This window comes from Entelurus aequoreus, linkage group LG19 (assembly GCF_033978785.1).
Source record: "Entelurus aequoreus isolate RoL-2023_Sb linkage group LG19, RoL_Eaeq_v1.1, whole genome shotgun sequence".
NCBI lineage: Eukaryota > Metazoa > Chordata > Actinopteri > Syngnathiformes > Syngnathidae > Entelurus > Entelurus aequoreus.
In genome coordinates this window covers 26817668-26839096 of record NC_084749.1, presented here as the reverse complement: position 1 = coordinate 26839096, position 21429 = coordinate 26817668, and the positions used below count along the sequence as shown (strand labels likewise).

General features: G+C 40.6%; 1 protein-coding gene across 6 annotated transcripts in view; it reads right to left on the bottom strand.

The window, feature by feature from the left end:
* Positions 1-18582, bottom strand: part of LOC133635237 (G-protein-signaling modulator 2-like) — a 37576-nt gene extending 18994 nt beyond the window's left edge. For 2 of the 6 annotated variants that reach the window (XR_009822038.1, XM_062028193.1), the window contains exon 1: positions 7820-8063. Coding sequence is in view for 4 of the 6 variants with exons in the window: in XM_062028193.1 (XP_061884177.1) it covers positions 7820-7986 (167 nt within the window). In the remaining 2 variants the exon portion in view is untranslated. Of the gene's footprint in view, positions 1-7819; positions 8067-18357 lie in introns of those variants that run through there. The other 4 variants (XM_062028192.1, XM_062028191.1, XM_062028189.1 and 1 more) reach the window with 4 other exon arrangements.
* Between the last annotated feature and the right edge of the window lie 2847 nt (positions 18583-21429).

Here is a 21429-nt window from a genome sequence, read left to right as displayed (position 1 = left end):
CCAACCCGGAGATGGCACTCCACCCTTTTCCGGGAGAGAACCATGGACTCGGACTTGGAGGTGCTGATTCTCATCCCAGTCGCTTCACACTCAGCTGCGAACCGATCCAGTGAGAGCTGAAGATCCTGGCCAGATAAAGCCATCAGGACCACATCATCTGCAAAAAGCAGAGACCTAATCCTGCAGCCACCAAACCGGATCCCCTCAACGCCTTGACTGCGCCTAGAAATTCTGTCCATAAAAGTTATGAACAGAATCGGTGACAAAGGGCAGCCTTGGCGGAGTCCAACCCTCACTGGAAACGTGTCCGACTTACTGCCGGCAATGCGGACCAAGCTCTGACACTGATCATACAGGGAGCGGACCGCCACAATCAGACAGTCCGATACCCCATACTCTCTGAGCACTCCCCACAGGACTTCCAGAGGGACACGGTCGAATGCCTTCTCCAAGTCCACAAAACACATGTAGACTGGTTGGGCAAACACCCATGCACCCTCAAGGACCCTGCCGAGAGTATAGAGCTGGTCCACAGTTCCACGACCAGGACGAAAACCACACTGTTCCTCCTGAATCCGAGGTTCGACTATCCGGCGTAGCCTCCTCTCCAGCACACCTGAATAGACCTTACCGGGAAGGCTGAGGAGTGTGATCCCACGATAGTTAGAACACACCCTCCGGTTCCCCTTCTTAAAGAGAGGAACCACCACCCCGGTCTGCCAATCCAGAGGTACTGCCCCCGATGTCCACGCGATGCTGCAGAGTCTTGTCAACCAAGACAGCCCCACAGCATCCAGAGCCTTAAGGAACTCCGGGCGGATCTCATCCACCCCCGGGGCCTTGCCACCGAGGAGATTTTTAACTACCTCAGCAACTTCAGCCCCAGAAATAGGAGAGCCCACCACAGATTCCCCAGGCACTGCTTCCTCATAGGAAGGCGTGTTGGTGGGATTGAGGAGGTCTTCGAAGTATTCCCTCCACCGATCCACAACATCCGCAGTCGAGGTCAGCAGAACACCATCCTCACCATACACGGTGTTGATAGTGCACTGCTTCCCCTTCCTGAGGCGGCGGATGGTGGTCCAGAATCGCTTCGAAGCCGTCCGGAAGTCGTTTTCCATGGCTTCCCCGAACTCCTCCCATGTCCGAGTTTTTGCCTACGCGACTGCTGAAGCCGCACACCGCTTGGCCTGTCGGTACCTGTCCGCTGCCTCAGGAGTCCTATGAGCCAAAAGAACCTGATAGGACTCCTTCTTCAGCTCGACGGCATCCCTCACCGCCGGTGTCCACCAACGGGTTCTAGGATTGCCGCCACGACAGGCACCATCTACCTTGCGGCCACAGCTCCAATCAGCCGCCTCGACAATAGAGGTGCGGAACATGGTCCACTCGGACTCAATGTCCAGCACCTCCCTCGTGACATGTTCAAAGTTCTTCCGGAGGTGGGAATTGAAACTCTCTCTGACAGGAGACTCTGCCAGACGTTCCCAGCAAACCCTCACAATGCGTTTGGGCCTGCCAGGTCTATCCGGCATCCTCCCCCACCATCGCAGCCAACTCACCACCAGGTGGTGATCGGTAGAAAGCTCCGCCCCTCTCTTTACCCGAGTGTCCAAAACATGAGGCCGCAAATCCGATGACACAACTACAATGTCGATCATGGAACTGCGGCCCAGGGTGTCCTGGTGCCAAGTGCACATATGGACACCCTTATGCTTGAACATGGTGTTCGTTATGGACAATCCGCACAAAAGTCCAATAACAAAACACCACTCGGGTTCAGATCCGGGCGGCTATTCTTACCAATCACGCCTCTCCAGGTTTCACTGTCGTTGCCAATATGAGCGTTGAAGTCCCCCAGTAGAACGAGGGAATCACCCGGGGGAGCACCCTTAAGTACTCCCTCGAGTGAATCCAAAAAGGGTGGGTACTCTGAGCTACTGTTTGGCGCGTAAGCGCAAACAACAGTCAGGACCCGTCCCCCCACCCGAAGGCGGAGGGAAGCTACCCTCTCGTCCACCGGGTTGAACTCCAACATGCAGGTTCTGAGCCGGGGGGCAACAAGAATTGCCACCCCAGCCCGTCGCCTCTCACTGCCGGCAACGCCAGAGTGGAAGAGAGTCCATCCCCTCTCGAGAGAACTGGTTCCGGAGCCCTTGCTGTGCGTCGAAGTGAATCCGACTATATCTAGCCGGAACTTCTCCACCTCGCGCACTAGCTCAGGCTCCTTCCCCCCCAGCGAGGTGACGTTCCACGTCCCAAGAGCTAGCTTCTGTAGCCGAGGATCGGACCGCCAAGTGCCCTGCCTTCGGGTGCCGCCCAGCTCACATTGCACCCGACCTCTATGGCCCCTGCTATGCGTGGTGAGCCCATTGGAGGGGGGACCCACGTTGCCTCTTCGGGCTGTGCCCGGCCGGGCCCCATGGGGACAGGCCCGGCCACCAGGCGCTCGCCGTCGTGCCCCAACTCCGGGCCTGGCTCCAGAGGGGGGCCCCGGTGACCCGCGTCCGGGCGAGGCAAATCTGAGTCTCGGTTCTTGTATTTCCATAGAAGTCTTCGAGCTGCTCTTTGTCTGATCCCTCACCTAGGACCTGTTTGTCTTGGGAGACCCTACCAGGGGGCATGGAAGCCCCCGGACAACATAGCTCCTAGGATCATTGGGACACGCAAACTCCTCTACCACGGTAAGGTGGCAGCTCAGAGAGGAGAATTTAAGAATAAAGAAATAATAATATCGATGTTTATATAATGTGTGTTGCAACTTCCTTTTTGCCGCCGAGAGTGCTGTAACAGGTCCTTCGAGTATAATGACATGCTTTAACACAGATGCGGACATCATGGGTGTGTTTTGTGGTGAATTAAACAATACTCATCTATCACAGAAATCTGACAATATCATAAGTTTAAATTAATTAATCAAGCCCTCTACAAAAAGTTGTTGTTGCTACCTTGCTCATAAATTATGATAATGGGACTGTCTGTGAATGTAGCTTGTCGTTAGTCGTTACAGTCCGACACATTCAAATGTGGTAATGGTAAATGGGTTATACCTGTATAGCGCTTTTCTACCTTCAAGGTACTCAAAGCGCGTTGACACTATTTCCACATTCACCCATTCACACACACTTTCACACACTGATGGCAGGAGCTGCCATGCAAGGCCCGAACTACAACCCATCAAGAGCAAGTGTGAAGTAACTTGCCCAAGGACACAACGAACTTGACTAGGTTGGTGGAAGCTGGGATCAAACCAGGAACCCTAAAATTGCTGGCATGGCCGATTTACTATCCAAGCCACGCCGTCCCCAATCAAAACTAAAACTAATATGCATATTACAATCCAACAACTGGGGTGTAATAAATACAAGACCGACTGTATGAACTATTAACACTTTACAGGGCTCAACAAAAGACAAGACAGGCACATTCAACTTAATGCAAATACTTCTTCCTGACTACGGCAACAAAGTTTGGACAAACGGAAAATGACCGTTAATGAATCCTGTAAATTACGGACTATAAGCCCTTACTTTTTTCTTACACTTTAAACCCTGCGGCTTATAAAACGGTGCGGCTATTTTATGGATGTTTTTCCTCGCTGAGGCTAGGGCTGGGAAATATGGCAAAAAAATTACCAGAATTAATTTTTTCATATCATCTGATCTCGATTAATATCCCAATTTTTTTTTTAAATTAAAGGTGGATTGTCCAATGCAGGATTATAGCGATTACCGTTACATCCCTACTGTATACTATTGCAGTATCTTTTAACAGACATTTCCGCCATGTTTGATCAAGGTAATATGCTCACAGCTGACAACTGTCTTTTTGTTCACATCTATAATTGAGCTTACTAGAGGTGCAACGATGCAGGTGACCCACGCTATGGTCCATACCTGGGTTTTAGGACCACAATTTTGCTTCTTTTTCAGTACATTTTGTTAAAGTAAAGACAACTTTTTTCCCTCTCAAAGTTATTTTGTTATTTTGCTTGTCATCAAAAAATGCATTCTGCAGTAAATAAAGTATGAGTGGTGTACTGAATACTACAAGACTTTTACTTCAATACATTTACTAAACAACATTTTCAAATGGTAAATGATTGAACTACTTGTATACATCAGTGCTTCTCACCAGTGTTTGTGGCAAACGGCAAGCGGTAACCCAGATTGTGGAGTTTTTAAAAACTGAAATACTTTAGCATATATTGAATAAAATTACATTAAAGTGCAGTTGACTTTGAGGTACTGTAAAATAATGTGTACCGACACATAAAACAAGTTTAATGATTATTTCAGGAACACTTTTTTTTTTTATCCACAAAGTCAAAAATGATTTGAACACAAAGTGTCTGTATGCAGAGTTTTTATTACATGTTATATCAGAGCAACTGAATCTTTGCAGACACATAAACTAAAAGTCTGATCAAAAAATATTTAGATATAAAAATGCCTTTTTCTGAATAAATAAGTGGGTGTGTTTATTCTCCCAGTCGGGACTAATAAAGACTCTTGTGAGTGCCTGCAAGTCCGCATTCAGGGCACAATTACTGGTCCGCTGCAGCAAACTAAGGCCTGTCACTAAAGCCGCCGCTCTTTCTAAATGTTGTTTCGACTTCAATGCTAGTGTTAGTCATATTTCTTAATTTTGCTCTTCTGGGCTGCACTTCCAGCTGTATAAGGGGACGAGGCACAACGCTGATTGAACATTAATTACGTTGTGAGGAGCCTAACTTTCGCGACAGGGGAACAGGACGGTCGCACACTCACACGTTCACACAAACATACACAAACACACACACATTCACAGACACACACGATCATGGTCAATGAAGGTGGATTGTTCCGTGCAGGATTATACCAAGCACTGTAGCTTCTAACAAACAGTTCCGCCATGTTTGATTGAGGAAATATGCTAACAGTTGATCACCATGATCAAATTCAAATTAATCGCGATCAATGATCACATCTATATAATCGCCCAGCCATAGCTGAGGCCATAAGATATTATTTAAAAAAATAAAAAAAAGAGCAAGTAAATACGCTGAAAAAATGTTTTAATCTTTTTCCAGTAGTGCTTTGTTTTTCAACCGGAGTGGAGTTTAGTCTTCTAGCCGTCCATAACCTTTCTCCTCCTATGGATTCTTCATCACGTCAAGCAACATTTGTAAGATTTACAATACAACAACATTTGTAAGATTTACAATACAACTAAAACAATTCTTACTTACTAAACCGTCCCATGTATGATGTCAGAAAGAGCGTTTTCATGCATATTTGTACAAGCTATCATAATGTAATGACACTAACGTCGTTAGCAATAGCTAATATGCTAACACGTTTACGAGTGTCTGTGTTAGTATTATTAAACTTACAACAGCATTCTTTTTGTATTATTTCAGTTTCAGAAATTCCGCAGCAAAATCCCCAAGACGTCAGCGTAGAGTTATTGAGTCTGTTAAGGTGATTGGAAAGCTAGCTTCCGCAGCTAGTGGGTCCATTAAGATGACTTCTGTTTTGTTTGATCAGCTGTTTTAATGTTGTGTTACAGACACCGTTTGTAAACAATTAGGTACTTAAATAAACATTTATCTCTGTTTAAATAACTCCTTTCGCAACATAGTTGTGGCTTACAGTCTGGTGCGGCTAATAAACGGAAAAAATGTTTTCCCTAAAACTTGGTGAGTGCAGCTAATTTACAGGTGCACTTTACAATCCTGAAAATATGACTCAGAAGGGTAAGAAAACAAGATATGACAACTGGACAACACAGTTATCATTATTGGCTCAAGATTAAATGTCAAATACAAAGTGAGAGTTTATGATTAAATAAATACATTTTTACTACCACATGAACACAAACAAAAGTGTACAATATCGGTTCAAATGTGAAAGGTACCCATCTCTATTTCCAAGCAAAGACTTAAGCATCTCAACACTGGAATTGGACAAGCGGTAAAAAATGGATGGATGGATGGATGGATTTTATAAACACAAGTTCAACTCAAGACGTAAAAGGAGGAGTCTCCAACAGGTAGCTCACCATCTGATTCTGAGTAGCTTACAAAAGGGTCAAAGTATATTTGACTAAACTCTTTTCGGCTTTAGACCTGTTCAATTCTGACATTATGAATCTATTTAATGACTATCCATCCATCCATTTTCTATCGCTTGTCCCTGTCAAGGTCGTGGCGGTGGCTGGAACCTATCTTAAATACCGTGAAATAGCATAACACACTGGGTGGATTTCTGTTTTGTATATAAAGTACATGTTGAAATTTTGCCAGGTCAAATAAAACACAAATTGCTTACTTCTACTTTCTTTTTGTCAAAATAGCTCTTATAGTGATCAAAGTTGGCAGACCCAGCTCTATATAAACATATTATCACCTCATTTTTGAGAGAGAAGATATGACTGAATATAAGAAATGCCACCCTCGGACTCACCACTGCAGCAGGACTGGAAAGTTGATTAAAAACAAGACTTTCACAAGAACAAAATCAGTCTAGGTCAGGGGTCGGCAACCCGCGGCTCCGGAGCTGCATGCGGCTCTTTGACCACTCTGATGCGGCTCAGCTGCATACTTGCCGACCCCCCCCCCCGATTTTCCCAGGAGACTTCTGGATCTCAGTGTCTCTCATAGATAACTCCCAGGGTAAATATAATCCTATTTACACTCTAATTACTAAATAAAGGGAGTGCCCTAACTGCATTGCAGTAATTGTCCTCTATAGCATTTACAAACAGCGTGCCAGCCCGGCCACATGTTGTATGTTGCTTTTACTTGCACACATAGGAGACAGCAAAGCATACTTACTCATCAGCCACACAGCTTACACTGACGGTAGCCGTATCAAACAACTTTAACATTGTTACGTTACAAATATGCGCCACACTGTGAACCCACACCAAAAAAGAATGAAAAACACATTTCTGGAGAACATCCCACCGTAACACAACATAAACACAACACAACCAATACCCAGAATCCCATGCAGCCCTAACTCTTCCGGTCTACATTATACACCCCGCTACCACCAAATCCCCCCACACATCAACCCCCCCCCCTCCGTGCGTTGGTTGAGCGGAAGAGTTAGGGCTGCATGGGATTCTGGGTATTGGTACCGTCAGTGTAAGATGTGTGGCTGCTGAGGTAGTACGCCTTGCTGTCACTTACGTGAGCAAGCTGAAACTGCATTCTACATGTGATCGAGCAGGTACACTGTTACTTACGGAGGCTGTAGAGGGCGCCAAAAGCAGTGTCATCACGCCCTGATATTCGGGAGTCTCCCGGGAAAAATGAGAGGGTTGGCAAGTATGACGCTATCAAGCGCCATTTAAAACTCGCGGGCCGCACTAACATCAAATTTCCACATTAAAGTGCGTGCCGGTGCGTGTGTCGGAGACCCCTGGTTAACATAGCACAAAGCATTTAAGCTTTGTATGCGGTGTTTTTCATTTTAATTTTTTTTTGTGGCTCCCATTATTTTCTTTAATTTGTGAAACTTGCCAAAATGGCTCTTTGAGTGGTAAAGGTTGCCGACCCCTGGTCTAGGTAATCAAATATTTCCCAATGTTTAGTCTACACCTTGAATTGGTCAGTTTATATGCATTTTCTGGACAGATTTTTCATAAGTGTACAATATATAAATTAATGCGATAAAACACAGGAGCCACACTTGCATGCATATTCCTATAAACTTACTTAGTAAAACCTATACATTGATTTGAATACAAATAATTTCACCATCATTTTGTCTGTACAAACATGCTTCCAGACATTAATCAGACCAACTCAGTCAAGTGATAACTCGCATACCTGTTGCTTCTTTCCATTCGTATGCACTTAAGGCAGTCTGACAAGATGGACATTTCAAGATTCTCGATTACCCTTTGAAGCAAATCTAGCTTTTCCAACACAACACCCTTCGCCTTCAATTCCTTCTTGTGCATACACATAACGCAGGCAGAGTGTCCCAATGCCATGCAGAGAACAAAAACAAAGGTTCCATAAATCAGCTGCGGCGGTCCAACTTGGAGCTCCGTTAACTTGCGGTAACAGCAAAACAAAAGGACTTAATCCGCTCAGAGCTCACAGCCTAGTGCCAGGACAGGGATCTGTTATGTAGCCAAACACAGATTATTAGCAGGTTGATACTAAGAAGAAATTTTAAACAGACACTGCTCAGCAACGGTACTGTGAATAGGTATAGTTCTCGACCACTTAGTAGATGGTAAGAAGTATCTATAAGCCAAACGGTGATGTGTGTCACTTCCAATCAAGTCAGATCTCAGTGGTAATTATAGCTACTTTAAATGGCTCCAGTCAACCCTAAGGCTATTTGCTCAACACTCCATGAAATAATCAATGAGCAGCTGACATCCTGGGGGTGCTGGAAATGCTTCAGAAAAAAATCCACAACAACACAAACCTGAATGCCTTTCACTACTATGTAAACGCCACAGGGATTTTACAGTGCATCCAGAAAGTATTCACAGCGCTTCACTTTTTCAGTATTTCATCATGCTACAGCCTTATTACAAAATAAAATAAATTACTTTTGTCCTTAAAATGACAATGAGAAAAGTTTTTTTTATGAGAAATTTTGCTAATTTATTAAAACTAAAAAAAGAAAAGCACATGTACATATGTATTCACAGCCTTTGCTCAATACTTTGTTGTAAATACTTGTGTATTTTTTAAGGTTTTATACATTTGCAAAATAAAAATAAAAATACTTTTCACATTGTCATAAGGTTTTACGTGTAGAATTTTGAGGACAAAAATGAATGAATTCCATTTTGGGATAAGGCTGTAACATAACAAAATGTGGAAAATGTGAAGTGCTGTGAATACTTTACGGATGCACTGTAACCCATTAAGTAATGATAGCCAGATTTGCATATGAGATTTACTGTCGTTCAATCACCGACCTCGATACCAATAACAACTTTTCTAAGCAAGGAAATAAGAGCCAATTTATCAATTTTATTTGACAGTGATTAATCCAGTCAATTGCTTCAATTTCTAGATCAACATATGAGATTCTCCAATAAATACAAAATAATTCAAGTAAAAGAAAGAAAAACATTTAATTTTAGCAAAGTGTAATAATACAGACAAGTGCAACACCAACAGTTGGAACAGTCTAATTTACTATTTTATTTCTAGGAAATTAATGTTCTTTATTACCTGATAGTTCCAGTTTGAAGCCCTGTTTCCGCTCGTTATTGATCACTCCCAACACACGGCTTTCATTGTATCTACATGTCTTTGTTCGGTAAAGTGTTACAAGGGGAAGGCAAAGTGTTTCCAAACAGAACCCTACAAGCGCAATATGATTTTTAGGCTTCTTCTTGGTCGTCATGACTCTTGCGAGCCATGACTCCTGCTCGCCAAAATGTATTTATTTACAAAGTAGACAAAACCTGTGACTACCGGAAAACTTCCTGATATTCTAAGATAACCAAAATAAAAGTGTAAACCCAATTCTTAGATCAATAGTGTCCAGCATGTCTTCTTAAAGGCCTACTGAAACCCACTACTACCGACCACGCAGTCTGATAGTTTATATATCAATGATGAAATCTTAACATTGCAACACATGCCAATTCGGCCGGGTTAACTTATAAAGTGCAATTTTAAATTTCCCGCTAAACTTCCGGTTGGAAACGTTTATGTATGATGACGTATGTGCGTGACGTCAATCGTTGAAAGGGAAGTATTCGGCCCCATTGAATACAATACAAAAAGCTCTGTTTTCATCTCAAAATTCCACAGTATTCTGGACATCTGTGTTGGTGAATCTTTTGCAATTTAATGAACAATGAAGACTGCAAAGAAGAAAGTTGTAGGTGGGATCAGTGTATTAGCGGCGGACTACAGCAACACAACCAGGAGGACCTTGAGATGGATAGCAGATGCGCTAGCCGCCGACCTCACCTTGACTTCCTCCGTCTCCGGGCCGCCGACCGCATCTATGATCGGGTGAAGTCTTTCGTCGCTCCGTCGATCGCTGGAACGCAGGTGAGCACGGGTGTTGATGAGCAGATGAAGGCTGGCTGGCGTAGGTGGAGCGCTAATGTTTTTAGCATAGCTCTGTGAGGTCCCGATGCTAAGTTAGCTTCAATGGCGTCGTTAGCAACAGAATTGTTAAGCTTCGCCAGCCTGGAAAGCATTAACCGTGTATTTACATGTCCATGGTTTAATAGTATTGTTGATTTTCTGTCTATCCTTCCAGTCAGGGGCTTATTTCTTTTGTTTCTATCTGCATTTAAGCACGATGCTATCACGTTAGCTCCGTAGCTAAAGTGCTTCACCGATGTATTGTTGTGGAGATAAAAGTCAATGTGAATGTCCATTTCGCGTTCTCGACTCTCATTTTCAAGAGGATATAGTATCCGAGGTGGTTTAAAATACAAATCCGTGATCCGCAATAGAAAAAGGAGAGAGTGTGGAATCCAATGAGCCCTTGTACCTAAGTTACGGTCAGAGCGAAAAAAGATACGTCCTGCACTGCACTCTAGTCCTTCACTCTCACGTTACTCATCCACGAATCTTTCATCCTGGCTTAAATTAATGGGGTAATCGTCGCTTTCTCGGTCCGAATCGCTCTCGCTGCTGGTGTAAACAATGGGGAAATGTGAGGAGCCTTTCAACCTGCGACGTCACGCTACTTCCGGTACAGGCTAGGCTTTTTTTTATCAGCGACCAAAAGTTGCGAACTTTATCGTCGATGTTCTCTACTAAATCCTTTCAGCAAAAATATGGCAATATCGCGAAATGATCAAGTGTGACACATAGAATGGATCTGCTATCCCCGTTTAAATAAAAAATAATAATTTCAGTAGGCCTTTAAGCTACAACTAGAAATATTAAATTTAATTACAAATATGGTGTACTGTACACAATTTCACCTGAGAAAAGCAGTATAAACAAAACAACATTGCACATGTAAAAAAACAGTATACTAATTGCATTTCACCTGTAGCAACAGTATAATCAATGCACAGTATTGGTTTCACTTGAAAGTGCAGGTGGCGATGTGTGCTAAGGAATTACAACACATCTCAAAGCCTTAAATTGTGAGTGTCCTGTCACTGAAAAAAATAAAACAAGAAAACAAGCCAAATCATATTGATGACTTAATGTAGGAAGGAAGGACGCAACCTTGATGTTGTTGTTCTTCTTGGAACATAGCTAGCACTGACACCACTAGCAGCCACAATCATGATTATCATCTTGCTCTGCAGGTTAGTCTGGGATTGCACGATGAGAATGGAATTCATCAAGGGAAAACTTTGCCAATGTTGTCTGTGGCTTGTCTAGGCTTGTGTGCAATACCTTACATCAAAATATGTTTATCATAAAGCGTGTCGACTATATGACAATAGCAGCAGAAATATACCTCGGTTATCCTACCATGTCTTGGTTTTATTACCATTGAACACACAAGTCTCTGTGCTTTTAAAAAAAAAAATTGAGTATGGCTTCAAAATAACCAAAATAAAAGGTGTAGCGTACAGTAATAATCTAATCAAAGTCAACAACAGCCTGAGACTACATACTGTATGTGTTTACAGAGTGTCCTCAACACTAGGGATGATACTCGAAACCGGCTTTCCCGGTTGTTTGATAAGAAAAGAACCGAGTCCTCGGACTCGAATCCCTTTTTGAGAACCGGTACCCGTTATCGAGACCACTATAGTAAAGGAAAAGAGTTGATTCTTTATTCGAATCCCGTCCCGACCAGAAATGCTCCGTGGGACATCACAAGAATTGACGTCACGTAGCTCAGTCATTAGGCGCAGATAGCGAAAGCAGGAAAACAATGGACGGGAAAAAGCGCTCCAAGGTGTAATAAAGTTCAAAACAAAAGCTATAATCCATCGAATAACTTTACTGAGAGATTTTAGCAGGGTAAAACACATGACGAACACTTTTACGACCAACCGGAAACATAGCAACCAGGCTAGCAACGCACCTCCTTTACGGCAGCTGTCGCAACGTTCTTAAAACAACCGCAGCACATACATATATATACAACATATCTCCCTTTTTTAACTTTTGTTTTTCTTTCCTTGTAAACAAAACAAAATCACACTGTAGATGTGTTGTCTGTCTAATTATAAATAATGCAGACGAGGCGTGTTGGCTGAGTTCTTGACGTTTACTTTCACAGAGTGGCAACATGCAACACTTTTCGGGGCTACCGCGCATGCTCGTAACTCCCGTTGCATGCTGGGTAGTGTAGTTGTTATATTCTCTAGCTCATAACATTTTTCCCCCTATAAAGAAATAATGTTAACACAATAAAGTGTATTTCTTTTTTTAGCTTTAACTTTTCATTTTTTAGCATTGTAACCACATTTGCAAAGAACTTTTCTCTTCATAGAATGTTCTTTCAATAAAGAAATAAAGTGCAAAAATGTCAAAGCATCATAACAAACAGTTATGTCAAATAGCAGCAGAAGTGCACTTTTTGGAGAGCTGTTTTATTTTCAGTTTTGTGCCCAAGGGACTGATTTTATTTAACACTATATTATTATTTATACACCTATAGTGATCACAGAGACAGGTTGTTTTTGTGTTACTGTATATATTTGTTTCTCTGAAAAATCCCACTTAATATACTTTGGTAACAACAGTCAATATTTATTTATTTTATTTTATTTTTTTAGGTGGGTAACAGTCAATATTTATTTATTTATTAGATTTTATTTTTTCATTATATAATAAAAGTGAGCTTTTGTTAAACCAAATATTGTGTGTTTTTTTCCATATACAACAACCTATCTGGACTCGATAAGAGAATCGATAAGGAATCGGTTCGATAAGAGGATTCGATAATAGGCTCGAACTCGATAATTCCTTATCAAACATCATCCCTACTCAACACAAGTGGGTCTAGCCTAGTAAAATACTGTACTGCTACATGTACTGCAGCGATTAATTCAAATAGAAAAAGCTTCAATTTATATTATGTTGTTTTGATTAATCGTTTAATGAATAGAACTAATAAGTGATAAAATCCAAACCGCATGGATTTGCAGAAACTTCAAATGCGGCAACATAGTTTCCGCACAAGTTATATGCAATTTTACATCATTTGTCTCCTGCATTTAACCAGATCACAGTAAAACAGAAAGCATGAGTGAGTATTTTCCTTATGTATTAATCTGTTGTGAAGAAATTAATGCAATATTGAAATTTAGACTATGTAGCCTGAACAACACGACATTAGCTAAGGCCAACATTACCACAGACTTTTATGCTATTGCAAAACCCCCTTGGACATTTTTCTGATCATTACAACTTCAGCATAAAAACAGGAGTTCAGAAGAGTTAGAGAGAGATTTTCTATCCTTTGATACAACCCTACACTGGTGGACAGGAAAGTGATTCTACCCCAGCTATCTAATTGCAACATGTCGGTCTCTCAGCATTACTTCAACTGTGTTAAACACTTTTCACTTGTATGTTGGCTAAACACTACTTATATCTTAAAATTGTGTTTTTCTTTTGTAACAAAACATGTGTAAATACAAGTGTTCTATAAAACATTATTCTTTAAATAAATATATTACATATCTTATACTTCATTTGACAAAAACACTTGTCTTGTTTTGGGGGTTTTACCAGCTACACATGAACCTTTATTAGAAATGTAAACTGTGGTGGATTTGGAGGCAGATGAACGTTTTTAAATCAAATGCATCCCAGTGGAATATGAAGGAGTATAAACTTGGAGAATCTCCTTTGGCTGTCCATATATATTTGGTGTATTGTGACCATCCTGGGAAAAATACTGGCACCATTTTAATATGACCCGATTCAAACAAACGTCATTCATTTTGATGTCTTTGTACAGGTGGTAGTCATTGTGAAATATTCTGCTTGCTAAAGCAAATTGTTGTAGTATGATGTCACTCAGTGACTGTGCTTTCCTGCCAAAAACTCCAGCTGGCTATTTGCTGCTGTTTTTTTCCATTGTTGGTTAGATCATCATGTTAAATTCAGGGGGGGAAAGCATAGTGCTAAAGATTTAGAAAATCAAAGCTATTTAGGCTTAATCACACAAAGTTTACAGACACATGCTTTAGAAATTAAACTTAAAATAGACCAAATAATTACACATCCGTAGTTTGGCGGTAGGCTGCAAAAAAGGTATTCTCTGCCTCTCAATAAACATATTTCAATGAGTGTGGAAAAACATCCACAACCAACATTTAACATTAAATACAACAACATCAAAATCAAACGTCATTTAGTGACGTAAAGAGTGGAAAGCCCATATAGAACCAATTTAGACAAGGTCATTGACATGTTATCCACGAATGAAAATAAATTACTGCATTTTTAAATAGTGGGTCAAAGAAGGCCATTACAATGTTGTTTTTTTTCTATGCTTTATATATGCTTTTTACGCAGATGCCTAGAGGACGTTAACTTTCCAATGTGAACTACGCCTGTGCGTGACGTGCGCTCGCGTACTAGCTTTGTGTAACACTAGCTATCATTAAATGTATATTCTATCGTAACTACAACAAGACTACAAATTGTTACTTGCTTCTATTGGACTGCTTCTGTGTACAGTATGTGTTAAAGTTAAAGTAAAAGTAAAAGTACCAATGATTGTCACACACACAATGAAATGAAAGGAAATGGTGAAATGTGTCCTCTGCATTTGACCCATCCCCTAATTGTTCACCCCCTGAGAGGTGAGGGGAGCAGTGGGCAGCAGCAGTGGCCGCGCTCGGCAATCATTTTTGGTGATTTAACCTTCGTCTTGTGTTAGGGTCGGCACCGACCCGTTTTAATTTTTTGAATGCATAAAAGAACCACATACATTTATTTTTTTGCATCAAGGCTTTTTGACTTTGTCAGGAACCTCTATTTCAACAATATAACACTTTTTTTTTTTCTTCACTAAATTATAAAATGCTCTGGTTGAAATTATGACCTTGGTGTTGTTAGGGTCGGTTTCGACCCAGTTATAAAAATAAGATAATAAAACAATAATTAGAGCCAAAACTGAACACACTGACAGCCAGCCTCTACCAATCATGTGAGCTTCAGGGGATTCTCATTTTACCTTGTCATCCAGTACTAAAACAAACAAAGACGGGCATGTCCATACATGTGAGGTCAATTCAGTATAGAGTTGGTGACTTGCAGAGTGCACATCTCAAATTTGCAGCATGCAAAAATGAAAAAAAGATTTACAGTGAGAAGTTCTGGATAATATTTTTGGTGAAAATGAGGGAGAGGACACAGAGCAGCATAGTGATACGGATGAACAGGTTTCTGAGGAGGAAGACAATGTGGAGTATCATCCAGAAGACACAGACACATCTGATGAGTCTGATGAGGAGGTCATACCAAAGACTATAAAAATGGGAGCCATTACCTCCCTGCTTGGCACTCAGCATCAAGGGTTGGAATTGGGGGTTAAATCACCAAAAATGATTCCCGGGCGTGGCACCGCTGCTGCTCACTGCTCCCCTCACCTCCCAGGGGGTAAACAAGGAAATGGGTCAAATGGAGAGGACAAATTTCACCACACTTAATGTGTGTGTGACAATCTTTGGTACTTTAGATCGGTAGGTTGTGAGTTCAAACCCCGGCCGAGTCATACCAAAGACTATAAAAATGGGAGCCATTACCTCCCTGCTTGGCACTCAGCATCAAGGGTTGGAATTGGGGGTTATATCTCCAAAAATGATTCCCGGGCGCGGCCACCGCTGCTGCTCACTGCTCCCCTCACCTCCCAGGGGGTGATCAAGGGTGATGGGTCAAATGCAGAGAATAATTTCGCCACACCTCGTGTGTGTGTGTGATAATCATTGTTACTTTAACTTAACTTATCTTGATTTGCTCGATTGGTTGTTGTTTGTTTGACCTTGCAAATCTATATTTTGTGTTATGACTTGTTCCGTTTTTCATTTTGTGTTTGTATTAAAGTTATGTTGCTGAAAAAAATACTTTTTAGCCTTTTTCTTTAAGTAAATATATATGGGTCGAAATTGACCCATAACACCATAGATGTTACCATAGTTAAAATTATTAAAATTAAAAAAAAAATTAAACAAATTTATTCAAGAGATGTGTTCTAATACCCCTCAGTAATGGTTAGGTAACACAACAACCTTTTATTTATTTATACGATTCTCTTGAGGTTCATTTTACCATTTTTTAAATTAAAATCGAGAGGTATACTGACAAAAAAAAGGCCCAATGGCACACACCAAAAATATTAAAACCAATATTTTCATGGATAAGGAAGGTAACCAAGAGATGAGAAACAAATTGGATGGTAGATAATTGTTTTTTGTGCATTTTACAGCTGATTTAAGACATGGGTCAAAACCGACCCGTTAACACAAGAGATGGTAACAGAAAGCTAACACAAGAGGAAGGTTAACCCCCAATTCCAACCCTTGATGCTGAGTGCCAAGCAGGGAGGTAATGGGTCCCATTGTATAGTCTTTGGTATTACTCGGCCGGGGTTTGAACTCACAACCTACCGATCTCAGGGCGGACACTCTAACCAGTAGGCAAATGTATATAAACGAGAACCCTCAATGCCAAACAAATTATTTGGGCCGTAAGTAATTTTTTTAATATAGTTAGTTATAGTGAAAAAATGTATACACTTTAAAAATACAGTATATGCTGTATGCTCGGTTAAACCACTAATGGTAAAATAATCTGTTATATTTTTCGGTTAGAAAAATGTAACTAAGACAGAAAAAGACAAGTGTGCTGAGTTATTGAAATTAGAACTCTACATCATACTGGATGCAAAATAAAAAAAACTCGGTACAAAACAAACATGTAATAATTAGGTTGCATGCTATTTAAGTTCATGTGACATCTTTAACCAGAAGTATTTCCATGAGAACACATGCAGCCAACGCCTAACCCAATAACTACTGCATGTGATACACTTAAGGTTTTCAAAATATATGTTTTCTTCAGAAATTTTGAGGTTAATCCAAATTGCAACACTGTGGGCAGTTTTGTAATTACTCCCTTGAATAAACTGTTTTATTAGTACTGACAGTAGTGAACACTGTATAATCTACAATGACCCGGCAATCTCTCAGAATAGACACTCCGTCAGGAGTGTCCAAACTTTTTACACTATTTTATTTTTCATTCAATACTTATTGTAACCATTAGGGCTCCCTTCCATTTTGGTGAACGATTAAGGTTCCGGGGACCCAAAGGGGTCTCAGTCATTAAAGTGTTAAATCAGATATACTTCTTTTTTTTTTTTTTACTCCCAATGCTAAAATATCCAGAGATCAACTTTAGATGTATCTTTTGACATGTAGTTTTGTTTGGTATGTTTTATTCCCCTTTGTCAATGAAAGATTTAGGGCTATATAAATAAACATTGATTGATTGATTGATTGAAAGTCCTGTTTTTTATGGCAACAACACAAAATATGCAATATTTTCACCAAAAAAATATTCAAAGTGGAATATTTGATGTGAAGTAATTGGAGCCTTAAATAGGCAAACAAGTCATAAAAAAGAATGTTGCTTTTAAATTCATGACAACAAGGACAGTTTAAAAAAACAGACTAAAGATATGGGGATCCAAAAGACCCCCACTCATAAAAGTGTTTAAAATAGGTCAAATATCAATATATATTATTTTTACTTCCAACTCTAAAATCTCTATCTAGATCAGTGATTCTCAGAAAAATCACTTGATTGTGCGCAATTAATTTTATTTGAGTCAATATTTAAGTAGTTTTATTTTCCTATAGTCAAACACTGTGTTACTGTTCAAACTGGGTGTAATGCTACAGTGGCCCAAAATATTAAATATACGTGTTGAATACAACCTTGTTTTAATGAATACTTAGGTCTACAACGCAACTGTAATTTAATGTTGGTCATTATGGTGGTACTTGGAGAGCCAAGTGTTTTCTGAGGTAGTAAGTTTTGAGAACTATTGCTCTACATATAACTCACAATACTCTTTATTTTATTTTTTTAAAGCGAGATCAAGAAGAGACAGTTTGTCCTTAGTGTTCTGAGTAAAGCATGACTTGTTTATGACGAGTGTCTGAAAAATTACGTCATCTAAAACTGAAAATTAGTCATACTAGGATGAATGTCATCACATGTGTCCTGTTCGACAAATAAAATACATAATGATTAAAAAGAACATTTTAAAGTTAACTTTTTAAAAAAAAAAGCAACATCGTGTTTCTGAAGAGTCAACTAGCAGCACGTCAGCGAGTCATTTCAACTTTAAATGTAACACATTGCTAATTAGCTAAATTACTTCACACTGAAATGCGCGAAGACGCTATAAACCTGATCAAAAATATATTTACCTTGCTGTGATCCTTGAAAAGTGGTAAGTCCTATTCTATCACCGGGTGTTTACAGCAGTACTTGTCCGTCCATCAAGGAGGGTGACGATTCCGTTTGTTGGCAAAGCAGAAGTTGGGAAAGACACTCCTCCCTCCCCCAAAAATCTGCTTCGAATTTAGAAACCCCATTGATGCGTTCAAGGACAATCGGAAATGTCATAACTATACAAGATCATAACGCAATGCTGTAAACAACAGGTCACAATTTGGTAACACGTTATAGGTGATACCCCGGCCTAACATTTTTCTGTGTTCTTTTCTTAGGTCTTCGAAACAAATCATTGTTGCCATGAGAGCGACCTTATTATAAAAGACACGTGTAGACCTCTGTCGCCCCCTGCAGCAAAAGGTAACGAGCTTGCTTGAAGCGCCCCACAATAGAATGGAATGCCATCGGCGTTGCCAGGTAGGAAATTACAACAATCGTATCACAAGCTTAAAATTATTATATTTTGAGAAAATGCACCGTACATATTCTGTTGCTCGGGAGCCTCTGCTACAGTTTAACATTAAAAATAATGACCACAGATTTTAGTTTGTAATTACTTTTGGAGAAACAGTGAACAGTGCCCCCAGCTGGCTGTAAAGAGGCACGTTGTAAAACAATGCACACTATCACCATTATGATGGACCTCCAACCATCCATCCATTTTTTTTTACCGCTTGTCCCTGTCGGGGTCGCATTCTGTTTGTGTTTAATAGTCATTACATTAGTCATGTATTACAGGGTCAAACTATCTGCCTGTTTGTCAGATATTGAATATTGTGGAGGGTTTTGTTATTGGTATCCTAATATTGTTTTTTTTACTCTGTTTATTGTATTGTTTCTATTTTCTTTATTGTTGTTGTTGTTGTTGTTTTTTACCCCGATATGAATCCTCCTGATCATTTTAATTATTGATCACACAGAAGGGGAAATAATCGTGTCGTCATGGGAATTATCATACATCTGAATGCCATGTTTGTTTTGCTTTCAATTACATAGCTCGGTTGGTAGAGTGGCCGTGCCAGCAACTTGAGGGTTCCAGGTTCGATTCCTACTTCCGCAATCCTAGTTACTGCCGTTGTGTCCTTGGGCAAGACACTTTACCCACCTGCTCCCAGTGCCACCCACACTGGTTTAAATGAAACTTAGATATTGGGTTTCACTATGTAAAGCGCTTTGAGTCACTAGAGAAAAGCGCTATATAAATATAATTCACTTCACTTCACATATGCATTCAAATGAATGTACTTTTCAAAAAACGAATAGGTAAACAAATTAGGAAAATCATCCAAAATAACAGCAAATGATGACACCAATTATGGGACTCTACAAGAAACTGGAAATTTGCAACATTTTAGGTTTAGTCAAGTAAGTTTTTATGATATTATATTAAAGCTGCACAGCTTGGAGAGCCGCACAATGAGTATCACTGATCTCAACACTTTTTTCTGTAATTGATAGGAAGTTAGGAACATTAATCAGCATTGAATAAAGTGTGACCCATTTTTCGGAGATCATTATTTTGTAAGCGTAATTCAACAAATTGTGACATGTAGCGCAATTTTTGTGAAGGCCGTAAGTGTGTGACTGGTGGGAAAAAGAGAGCTCTTGACAGTGGCCGTGTTTGAACTACATTAGACTGTTGACTTTAAAAAGTGTCTCTCGAGTTTAGTGGAGCGAGCACTACATTTGAGCAGTGGAGGGCCGTGCGTTTCCCCCCTAGGCCTTCAGTGATGTCCGACTTCAATGATTACCTCTCAAAATACCATAATTTATGTCCCCACATGACCATTGGTGGAGAAATTCTTTACAGAAACACATTTACGCACTACTGGGCATTGTACAAAACGGGTTATTTTTTGGCACATTTACAAATCAATAAACCCGCATCAGTAATTAAAACATATCTTATGTGGTACTGTCAACATTAAAATTGCAAAAAACATTTTAAACATGAAAAAATTAAGAAATAAAATATCTGAACTCACATTTCATCATCAGCTGAGCTAGCTTCCGGGGTTGGCCGACATGGTCTCACAAGATGTAGTTTCTCTTGAAATATCCTTGCAAATATATGTGTTGTCTTGTCTAATCACAAAAGATGCAGATGAGGCGTCTTAGCTGAGTTCTTCAAGTTTACTCCACAGCGTGCTCATCAAAAACATCCCGCTGCCGGCATGTCTACATTCAACAACCTACTGTGGCATGCTGGGTAATGGAGTTCTTATGTTACCTGGCTCCTAACATCACTATATATCTGCCCTAGGCCATCTAGAAGGCCTTACTGTCGGGACGGCGTGGCGAAGTTGGTAGAGTGGCTGTGCCAGCAATCGGAGTGTTGCTGGTTACTGGGGTTCAATTCCCACCTTCTACCTTCCTAGTCACGTCCGTTGTGTCCTTGGGCAAGACACTTCACCCTTTGCCTCTGATGGCTGCTGGTTAGCGCCTTGCATGGCAGCTCCCTCCATCAGTGTGTGAATGTGTGTGTGAATGTGGAAATACTGTCAAAGCGCTTTGAGTACCTTGAAGGTAGAAAAGCGCTATACAAGTATAACCCATTTATCATTTATTACTGTCAACAACGCGTGATCTGATTGGCTATCGCAACTGTCTATCACTGTATGTCTCCATTCACTTACAGCGCACAGATGCCAGCATTGCTGAATCTGAAGGCCTCTGGCAGATTTCGTACAGCATGGCAACATAAGCTAGCTAAATTTTGATTGGATAAAAACTCAATAAATTAAAAACAACAGCACTGGAAGGAGCATAATATGACATGAAGAGAATATGAATACTTGTAGATATTTAGGGAAAGTAAATAAAAAAATACTTTTCTGGTTATGTTAGGCCGGGCAGCACGGTGGCAGAGGGGTTAGTGCGTCTGCCTCACAATACGAAGGTCCTGAGTAGTCGTGAGTTCAATCCCGGGCTTGGGATCTTTCTGTGTGGAGTTTGCATGTTCTCCCCGTGACTGCGTGGGTTCCCTCCGGGTACTCCGGCTTCCTCCCACCTCCAAAGACATGCACCTGGGGATAGGTTGATTG